The sequence below is a fragment of the Melozone crissalis genome, unplaced genomic scaffold (genome assembly GCF_028551555.1).
Source record: "Melozone crissalis strain CALT ecotype California unplaced genomic scaffold, PUWL_Pcris_2 ptg000136l_1, whole genome shotgun sequence".
Taxonomy (NCBI): Eukaryota; Metazoa; Chordata; class Aves; order Passeriformes; family Passerellidae; genus Melozone; species Melozone crissalis.
The window spans coordinates 589,547-600,209 of NW_026535909.1; the positions used below are offsets into that span (position 1 = coordinate 589,547).

The following is a 10,663-nucleotide window of genomic DNA, read 5'->3' on the forward strand; positions in this document are numbered from 1 at the left end:
ACTTCAAACCAGGGATCACTCGCCTTTATTCCGTAGGACTCCGCAGGGGCTACTGAGGGGAGCCGGGGCAGCGCCCCCTGCGGGACACCCGCCCCGGGCCCGCCGCCTGCGGTCCCCGGCCCGCCCCCTGGGCCGCGCGGGTGCCGAGGCGGTGCCGAGGCGGGGCCGGGGCGGTGCCGGGGGCGGTGTGAGGCGAGGGGCGGTGGCGGCGGGGCTGTCTGAGGGAATGCGAGCGGCCAAGATGGCTGCCGCTGCCGCCGCTGCCGCGCGTCACTGTGAGTGTGAGGGCGCCGCGCGATGGCGGGAACGGGGGCCGGGGGCGGCGGGCGGCCTGAGGGCCGGCGGGACACCGCGGGCGCTGCGCGGGCGGGAGCGCCGCGGCACCGGCGGCACCGCGTTACACAACGCCCGAGAGGCGCCTTTCATAACGCTGACGGCGCTGGGGCCGGCGGGGCCGGCGGGCTTACCGGGGCTGCGGGAGGGCTTCGCGGCGCTGCGCGCGGTGATGGCGGCGTCCCCCCGCTGCGCTGAGGGGGCCGCGGGCGCGAGGTCTCCGCGGGCAGCCCGCAGGGCTCTGTCCGGCCGAGGCCAGCGCGCCCCGGCCCCGGCCGCAGCCCCGCCGCTCTCCCGTGCGGCTTTTCTGTGCGGCTCTGTCTGGTGCCCGCCGCGGAACCGCGCTCTGAAACAGCCGCTTTTCTATGCGGCTCTGTCTGGTGCCCGCCGCGGAACCGCGCTCTGAAACAGCCGCTCTCCCGTCTGTCTGAAGGGCTTGGTGCCGAGATGCTGCCGGCCGGTGCGGGCTGTGAGCCCCGGCTCAGCGCTGCCCTCCGCCCGCGCAGCGCTCGCTGTGTCCCTGCCCGGAGGCACTTTGGGCTTACCCACCCCGATACTCGCTTTAGACTTTGATACCGTAGTGCCGCTTTTAAAACATGTGAAAGAGCACTTTTATCGATGCTCCATCAAGCTGGGATCGTACTCGTTGCACGTCTCACTCTGCGCTGTGTCCTTCACGATGCAGGTGGAAACGTGCCTAAACCTCAGCCTAAGTCAGACTCTTGCAGGGTGTCCTGGGTTGGCAGGGACTCCTGGTCATTGATTCAGCTCCTGGCCCTGCCCCGGACACCCAGCAATGCCACCCTGTGCCTGAGAGCGTTATCCAAGCGCTCCTGGAGCTCTGGCAGCCTCGGGGCGCTGACCATGCCCTGGGGAGCCTGGTCGGTGCCCAGCCACCCTCTGGGCCAAGAACAAGAGTTCTTACAGTGCAGAAGTATCAATGCAGCCATTGAAACTTCTCTTTTTATTGTTCTCTATAACTGGCATATAGTGCCAGCGCCTCAGAAAGCAATAACCCCAGAACTGGAAGTAAAAAATGATTATTTGAAAAGGACCTTTCAGGCATCAGCGATGCTTGAAGTTCTTTAGTTTGCAGCCTTTTGTATCAGTGCAGATGCAGGCATCCATGGCTAGGCACTCATGATCCCGAGTAAGAGGCTGGATTTGCAGGATGCGTTTTGTTGCCATTGATTTCAGCAGGTTTTGAGGCCGTTCAGCATCTGTTCAGGAGGTTATTAGAGAGCTGTGAGCTGTAAGATGCTCTTCCCAGCGGGTGGGTCGGCTGCTGAGAAGCTCTGTGCTGTTGGGGCTGAATTGCTGCTGAGCTCCCGTGGTCTGACAGGGGAAATGTCGCACTGAACAATTGCCGGAGAGACGGGGATGCAGAATTTAACCTTATTTTTTTTTTTCACCATGAGCAATTCACACTATTTCTGTGCTAAAAGAATACCCTGTAATGACGATGAACTCCCGAGGAGAATGAAGTGTGCCTTTGAAAAGGCAGGCTGTAAGCAGCATGGAATTGTATGGAGCTGTATGGAATATGGGTTGGAAGGAGCCTTAAGGATAATCTTGTTGTGTTTAGCTTCAGGGCTGAATAAGGAGATGCTGGAGTGAGTCCAGAGAAAGCCATGGAGATGCTCCAGGGCTGGAGCCCCTCTGCTCTGGAGCCAGCCTGGGAGAGCTGGGGGTGTTTAGTGTGGAGAAAAGAAGGATCCAGGGAGAGCTCAGAGCCCTTTCCAGTGGCTAAAGGGGCTCCAGGGGAGCTGGAGAGGGAGGGGGATGTGTGCAGACTTGTACATGGAGTCTGGAGCTGCTGCTCAGCATTCAAACAGGAGCAGATGTCTAACCTGCATTGTCGACACGGTGTGGAAATCCTGTCCTGTCTGGGATTAGCCCAGGTGTGTCTGACCCACAGGAGGAGTGACACAGTCTGACGCTTATTCCTCAGGGTCAGCCCCTTGTTTCTACCAGGTGTTTTGGAGTTATGATTGGAACTCACAGATGAGCAAGGCTTTGCTTTGGGTTTCGGTGTGCTGGGGGGTTTGTGTGCTGTGCCGGGGGGATCTGCCCGTGCTGGGGGGTTTGTGTGCTGTGCCAGGGGATCAGCACTGACAGGGCTGGGGGGTGTGTGTGCTGTGCCGGGGGGATCAGCACTGACAGGGCTGGGGGGTTTGTGTGCTGTGCCAGGGGATCAGCACTGACAGGCTGTGTCTCTCTGCAGTGCTGAGGAGCTGCAGCCAGCTGCGGGTGCCGCTGCGATGGAGAGGCCAGGCCACGGCGGCGGCGGTGACGGAGAGCGCCCGGCCGCGGGAGCAGCCCCAGGAGCGGTGGGTCTGTGTGTGTGTGGTGTGTGGGTGTGTATGAGGTGTGTGTGGGTGCCCTGTGGGTGTGTATGAGGTGTGTGTGCCCTGTGTGTGTGTGCGGGCCCTGCCTGTCCCGATAGCCGGGCTGGGCTGCTCTGTGTGTGTGTGATTGTCTATCTGCCTGCCTGCACTCACCCTGCTGGGCAGGGACAGCCCTGCTCCTGCACAGCCCCTGAGCCAGGCTCTTGTCAGGCCCGAGGTGCTGCAGGAGCAGTGCAGGGACATTCATTGTCATCATTGTTCATTGTCATCCTGCTTCCTGGGTCTCATTCCTTCTGATACGCACTCCAGCAGAAAGGGAATGGAAGCTGAGGTCCTGAAACATTGGGGCAGGTCTGGGCTCCTCTCAGTGCCCTGTTGTGAGACTTTGGCCTTAACAAAAGGGCAAAGCTCCCTGTGCAACCTGAACCATCTGCTGGGGAGCTGAGAGACTGGTCTCTGGGCTCCCTTGGGCAGGGGAAACAATTCCATGGGGAAATTGGCTGCTGATCACAACTCTCACCCATTCTGTAAATGCTGATGCCACCATCTGTGCTGCTGTGCCCTGTGGGACCCTATCCTTACAACAGTGTGCCAGACCTGCACCCAGATAGAAAATTCATTCTGGAAAAACCCAACCCAAACACAACTGGCCCTGCAATGAATTGGTGTGTACAAAGGCTCCTTGTTGCTGTCACTGCTGCAGGAGATGAGATGTGTCCCCACAGTAATGAAGACAAAGACTTGTGTGAGTGGTTCATTTGCTTTGCGGGGAAGCTGCTGCTTGGTTTGGTTGGAATGCACAGCTGAGACCCTGTTTTATAACCTCCCTTAGAGCCAGCAGCTGTGAGACAGCTTTCTTAGTGTGTTTCCAGCTAAAGTCTGTGTTACAAAGTGGTTTCCTTTTAAAAAAGCAAAGATCATGTAGATACTTGTGTCTGGCCATTCCTGTTCCTAGTGCAAGTGTTTACATAAGCAGGAGGAGCCTTGGGATAGGAGCTGCCTTTGCCAAAGGGAGATGTGGGAGGATGAGCTGGTTGTTTTGTCATTGTAATAAAAATACAAGCAGTGGGTCACTAGGATTTGGAATCTCTCTTGCTTCCCTAGGAAACCTAAGACAGGGATCTTGATGTTGAACATGGGAGGCCCGGAGCGGCTGGACGACGTCCACGATTTCCTGCTGCGTCTCTTCCTGGACAGGGATCTGATGACCCTTCCCGTTCAGAAGTGAGGAGCACTGGGATCTGCTGTGGTACAGGCGGTGTTGGGTGTTGCTGTAAATATTTACTTCTGTGGAGGGCAGCACTCCCCGAGAGTGCTTCCTGCTGGGAGCCGCCAGGGCAGGGGACAGTGCTGGAGCCCTCTGGGTTGGGCCAGCCGTGGCTGTTCTCTGTTAGCTGCGGGCCGAGGTGTGGGAAGGGGGGTGGAGCAGAGCACCGCACAAGCCGTGCTGCATTTGGCAGAGATTGCCAGGCCAAGGCTGCAGGGCAGAGCTCGGGAGGGAGCTCGGGCTGTCTGGTAACACGCGCCTCTCCCCTGCAGCAAGCTGGCCCCGCTGATCGCCCGGCGCCGCACGCCCAAGATCCAGGAGCAGTACAGCCGCATCGGCGGCGGCTCCCCCATCAAGAAGTGGACGGCGCTGCAGGGAGAGGGCATGGTGAAGCTGCTGGACAGCATGTCTCCTGGCACTGGTACTGCTCTGCTCGGCCCCCGCGGGCTGCTTCTGTTCTCTGGACTGTTTGCTGCAAAGCAGCTTTGGCTGCCTGGTTTCCTCGTGGGGCGGTGTGCGTTCCCTCCCTGCTGGGAAATCCCATGGCAAAGACAGTGCAGGAGGGATTCCGTCCATTGTGAGGTTTTATGGAAGGCTGGGCTCGGGGGGCCACCTCTGTCTCTCCTGTGACCATGGGAAGATGGCTGTGGCAGACTAAGTGTGTTGTTTTCAGGTGCCAGGAGTGTCCCTCGGTGTGTGGCACTGCCAGGCAGCGTGCCTTGCCCTGTGAGCCCTGCTTGGGCCTGAGGAGGCCTGCACTGAGGACAAGTGGCTGAGGCCTAGAGGGGAGGAAAGGGGAATGTATTTCATGTGAGCACCAAGGTGGGCGTGGGAGGGGGGGTTCAGAGTGCTGTTGTCAGCCGCTGCTGCAGGGCTGAGAGGAGCACAGCTGGAGCAAAGACAAGGCTTTGCAGATGGGCAGTGCAGGGCAGGCTGAGCGATAGCAGCGAGCCCCACGCAGGGACACTGCAGGAGATAAGGCTGGACAGCTTGGCTGGCAGGGAAGGAGAGGCTCTCTTTGCCAGTCCTTCGTGATGGAAAACCTTCAGACATGAGTACAGCCTCCTTGCCCTGTCTCTGTGTCACAGAATCCCTCCCAGCAGGGATGGCTGGCATGGGACAGCCTGTGCCACTGTGCCAGGTAGCATCAGTTTGAGCTGTGGTCCCTGCAGGTGCAGTCAGAGCCTGAGGCCTGCTGTGTCATCCGAGGCAGGAGTGCTCGTGGAGCAGGAGCCCTGAAGGGTCAGCCTTGCAGCAGGTTCTGCAGATAAGGCTTGGAAGGTTTATCTGCTTTTCCCAGTGTCCCGCTCCCACTTGCTTTTGTTTGGTGACCACTCTCTGTGCAGTCACACCCTTCTCTGGGCACCTCTCCCACCTGATAAGTCCTCTGGAGGCTCCTTTTTGACTTGACAGCAGCTGCAGTTTAACAATAGAATGTGCAGAGCACTATTATTTAAACAGCCTGTGTCCAGACACCAACAGCTCTCTTTGCTGCCCATGCCCTGGACAAAACCTGGCACTGGGAGGGCATTGCTTCCAGGCTGGCCCTGTTCTTCCCAAAATGTGCTTTCCCAGGTTAAACTCCTCCAGTCCCTGCTGTGGTCAGTCAGACTGCTGTCTTTAGTGCCATTGAGAGATGTTAATGGGGTTACTGGCTCAAGGGCTCCTGAATTTGGGTCTTTATTTGCTGCTGCTCCCAGCTGGGAGCTCCCCTGCCTCCTGCAGAGAGCTGGGGCTGACTAAACCTGTTTCTGAATCCTGCACGAGTGTACGGAGTGGAGCCCAAGCACGGGACATCTGCTTCCTTCAGAAACCTGATAAATGTTAGTTCAGAGCCACTGACCCGGAAACCCTGACAAAGAAACTTTGCTTTTGTTCTCCTAAGAACCTCTGTCCTCCACTTAAAAAAACAAAACAGCAAACCTCCCCTGCTTGCTTCCCGTCCCTAACCAAGCCATGCTCCCAAAGCTGGCACCCAAAAGATTGGAGATAAAAAATGGAGGAACCTGAGATGTGCTCAGGGAGAATCACATTTCTGCCAGAATTAGGTGTTAAAGCCATGCAGCTTTTTATGAAAGCCCTCCAAAATCAGGATGGGAGAGCACGTGTCCCTGATTCACACAGGGGCATGGGTGCCATCAGAGCAGGCGTGCAGGGCAGGGAGGGCAGCTGGAGCTGTGAGGGCATCGGGGTGTTCATTTAGCTTCTGCTAGTGACACTGTTTTACCTTTATGTCCTTAAAATCAGGACTTGCCATGTGAGGCACCGGGGCTCTGTCCAGGCTGGGAACTGTGCCTCTGCTAAGTGCAGGAGAAGCAGGCTAGTGATGTTCCTGCAGAAACAAACCATACTATAAATCACTTCTAAATTCTAATCACAGCCCAGTGAGGACCAGAAATGTGCTTACATGACAGAGCTTTACCAAAGCAGCCAGAAAATACCAGCAGGCTAATTTCAGCAGTCCAGCCCGCTGTTCCGTGTGTGTGACTGTAACAATGTGTTTCTGTGACTCTCCCTGTCCCTGCCCTGCTCTGTGTGGCAGCCCCTCACAAGTACTACATCGGGTTCCGCTACGTGCACCCGCTGACCGAGGAGGCCGTGGAGCAGATGGAGAGGGACGGCATCCAGAGGGCCATCGCCTTCACCCAGTACCCCCAGTACAGCTGCTCCACCACAGGTGAGCCCTGGGCGTGTGGGGCAGCCTCTGGCCAGCCTGCTGTGCTGTGTGAGCTGGGGTGTAATTGTTCCCACTGGGGACTCTCAGCTCTGATTTACGGCTGGGTTTTAATTAGGCAGCATTTTAAAATATGATTATAGCTTGCTGCCGAGCTGTTCCAGTCTGACAGCTTGCTGGTGGCCTGGCTGAACGTGTGTTGTGAATTCTCTGTTTCAGGAAGCAGTTTAAATGCCATTTATCGCTACTATAACCAGAGAGGGGAGAAGCCCAAGATGAAGTGGAGCATAATTGACCGATGGCCCACACATCCCCTTCTCATTCAGGTGTGGATCTGAAGTTACACATTTTCTTTTAAAACATAGAAACAAATACTGAGGGAGGATAACAGGAAGGCTTCAGTCTGAGGGTGCACTTTAGCTGTGTGATGAAATGGGTCTTGTCTATCATGTCTGAAATTACAGGAGGAGAGTTATTTCATGCCCCATGCTTTGGCAGGATAATGTGTGAAAGCAACCACTGTGCACCTCCTGTTTTAAAAGCTGGGGATGTTACCCTAATGGTGGTGGCTGGAAGGAACCTCTGCAGGCCATTAGTCCAAATTCCTGCTCAGAGCAGCTCTGCGGCCAGCACACACACAGATTGTGTCGGTTTTTCCCGTCTGGCAGCACAGGGTAATTCCTGGCTGTGGCAGGAGCAGTGAAGGGAAGCCTTCGTGCTGCTCTCTTTCCAGAGAAAATGGCTCTTTGGTCTTCATGAGGGAGGTTTTGGGGGGGTTTGCAGTTTCTGTGGTGTGCTGAGCGGGTGAGAAAGCACCGAGGGCAGGCGGGGTGGAGCTGCCTGTGCTGGTGACTCCTGACACACTGAGTGTGGTGCACACTGGGGGAATTTGGGAGTGCCCAAGGCAGCAGGACATGGGAGCTGCCTGTGTGCATCTCTGAGAGCAGGGATGCCTGCAGTGCTCCCCACTCAGGGCTTTGTTTGTGTTTCCCTGAGCAGTGCTTTGCCGATCACATCCAGAAGGAGCTGAACCTGTTCCCACCAGACAAAAGGAAAGAGGTGGTCATCCTCTTCTCAGCCCACTCGCTGCCCATGTCTGTGAGTTACCCAGGGCAGGGTGTGGGCACACAGAGTGGGAGTGCCAGGCAGGCCTGGTCCTTCCCAGGGTGTTCACCGTGCCAAAGGCGTGCTGTGCTTGGGTGCAGGTGGTGAACCGTGGTGATCCCTACCCTCAGGAAGTGGGAGCTACTGTCCAGAGGGTCATGGAGAAGCTCAACTACTCCAACCCTTACAGGCTGGTGTGGCAGTCCAAGGTAAGTGCTCGGGGGAGCTGAGCAGGTAAAGCCTGTGCAGGGTCTCGCTGGACTGGAAAAAATACACCTTTACTTACAGTTTTGGTTATTTTCTTCAGTCTTGTTCAGGCCAGCCCAGGTTCTGTTCCTTTGAGATGTAATGGTGGGAAGTGTGTCTTCATTAAACATTCAATGGAGAGAGTGAGAAGTACAACCAGAAGCAGGGAAATAAAAATAACTGTTTGTATCCCATCCGTAACCTGCTCTGTCATGCTGCCTAAGGAAATGTGGGTGCTCTTTGTAAGAGTGATTTGATGAGTGTTTTCCCTTTATTTCTGCCTTTTTGTTCCAGGTGGGACCAATGCCCTGGCTTGGTCCCCAGACAGACGAGACCATTAAGGGCCTGTGCCAGAGAGGAAAGAAGAACATGCTGCTGGTCCCAATAGCATTTACCAGTGACCACATTGAGACTCTGTATGAGCTGGACATCGAGTATGCCCAGGTTTTGGCCAACGAGGTCAGTGCTCTGTGGGTTGGTCCCTGCTCTGAAATTATTTCTCCTGGGTTCCAATTTGCTTGGTAGTTGCTTCTTGCAATATTATTTGGGGTTAGCTTTATTTTCCTGTAAATCAAAAATTAACCTGAACTGGCTTAACCACAAAACAGGTGGGAGTTTGTCTTTCTAGATTTAGGTGTTTAAACCATTACAAATATTGCTCAAAAACAATGAGTCATTTTCATTCATTCAGTGAATGGATGACAACACAATGTAATGTTGCCCCATAGTAATTTTTGGTGTGATACTGCATTTAATCCATTCATTTTGGGGTGAATGAAGTGGGACGATTTTGGAGGCTACTCAGTGAAGGATCAGATGAACAGATTTAACTTTTGTCTCCTTATTTTTGATTCAGTGTGGAGTTGAAAACATCAGAAGAGCGGAGTCTCTCAATGGAAATCCACTCTTCTCCAAGGTATGTGCCATGTTGCAGTGGCTGTACAGGTTTGCAGTTGTGTTTCCTGCTGGGTGTGGATGTTTTCAGGTGGTTTTAAGGCATTTTGAGTTTCAGAGCAGCAACGGAACCCCGTGTAGCTGATATAGGAGGGGTTCCTTGTGCGGCAGTTCGTGCGGTTTGGTCAGGAGGGGACGCGGGGTGCCCGGGTTGGGCTGGGGGCATTGCACAGCTGGATTTGCTCCCTCTGACCTCTCCCCCCTCCCCGCAGGCCCTGGCAGACCTGGTGTGCTCCCACCTGCAGTCCAACGAGGTGTGCTCCCGGCAGCTGACGCTGTGCTGCCCGCTGTGCGTCAACCCCGTGTGCCGGGAGACCAAGGCGTTCTTCAGCAGCCAGCCCCTGTGAGCAGCCAGCAGCCCTCGGGACAGCCCAGGGCTGCTGCGGGCCTGCAGCACGCACGGCCTGGCTGGGGGCATCCTTCTGGAGTTTCCTTCGGTTGAGGAGAGTTGTAGGAAGTAGGGAGATCAGGGCATTTATCCTGTCAGGTGTGAGGAGATCTCCTGTCATCCGACCCCGATGGGACTTATTGTGAGCCCAGCAGGACACACTGAAAATCCTACACAGCTTTTTTACAGTTAGCTTCTATTTCTATGCAGGGATTTATTGTGTGCGGGGTGGTCAGGAGCTTATTAACTTGGCCAGGTTGAAGGTGCACTGATTTTGGTTTTGCTTGAGGTGCAGTGTGACCAGCACAGTCTGTTGTCTGTTCTGAGAGGGACTTTGCAGCTGGCTTTGGAGACTTTGGAGATCAGGTTACTTCTAATGCTTTTTAATAAGGTGTGTATGTGTATATATTTTTTTTCTTTTTTTTTTTTATAGACATAAAGATAAGGCTTTGTTTTGTTTTGTTTTGGTTTTCTCCTGCCGGAAACTTCCTGTGAAAGCTTAGCTGGGATAGTAGAACGCACAAAACTTGTTTACATTTTCTAGGAAAAACATTTTCATTATCTGCAGGAAAGTATTTGTTGAGCATAATTTGAAAGGAATTAGCCTGCTTGGGTAATACTGGAGAATTTGCTCCATTGAAACTGTGTGTTTCAAGTCTAGCAGGAGCATGTGTGGAAACATGTTGGCTTATCTGTTAAGCAGAATGGGTTTTTAAATTCTTCTTATTTTTATTTCAAAAGGGCTTTTTGTGTTTGGTGAAGTAAATGTAGGAAGTCAGGCTTGTTCTCCAGGAGGTTTATAGATCCACTCTGTGCTTTCTACTGTGCCACAGTACTGTGGTTTTGTGGGGTACCTATGGAGTGCCGTAGGTAGGATTGTCTGGCTTGATTGCTGTTGTTCAAACGGAGATGATGGGTCAGAGTGGTTTGGATTTCACGCTGCAGATGCCCAGCAGGGCCGTGCTGGCAGGGCCCTGGCACCGGGTGTGCCCCCCGGGGCACAGGGTCCCCTCCTGCCTGCCTGCCTGCCTGCCTGCCTGCGGGGCAGGAGCAAAGCTGTGACCGCGGCACCGAGCCCTTCGTGGGGCAGCCTGCTGGCACCTCCTTGGGCACCCGTTTACTTGATGTCCTTAGCACTGAAATGCCAGACCTGGGCACTGCAGGCTGGTTCCTGGGAACTGCTGGTGGCTGGCAAGCAGATGCTGTGCTGCTCAGCCCGGCTGATCTGCTCAGCAGTTTGCACCTCAGGTCCTTTGGGAACAGGGTGTTTGTTTAAAGAGAGAAGAGGCCTCCTGTGGTGTATCAGGGGTCTGTCCCGTTCTGGTTTGTTGTTGGAATTAAGGATGGGG

The 10,663-nt window shown here is 54.9% G+C and overlaps 1 protein-coding gene across 1 annotated transcript; it reads left to right on the forward strand.

Moving 5' to 3' along the window:
- Positions 1 to 198: 198 nt before the first annotated feature.
- On the forward strand, positions 199 to 10,258 carry FECH (ferrochelatase). Its single transcript, XM_054293338.1, has 11 exons — positions 199 to 275; positions 2,558 to 2,663; positions 3,786 to 3,905; positions 4,221 to 4,369; positions 6,491 to 6,625; positions 6,842 to 6,948; positions 7,622 to 7,720; positions 7,828 to 7,935; positions 8,267 to 8,431; positions 8,829 to 8,888; positions 9,139 to 10,258. Exons 1-11 carry the CDS (start codon positions 227 to 229, stop codon positions 9,271 to 9,273), a joined length of 1,233 nt encoding a protein of 410 aa, XP_054149313.1. The 5' UTR covers positions 199 to 226; the 3' UTR covers positions 9,274 to 10,258.
- Positions 10,259 to 10,663: the final 405 nt, after the last annotated feature.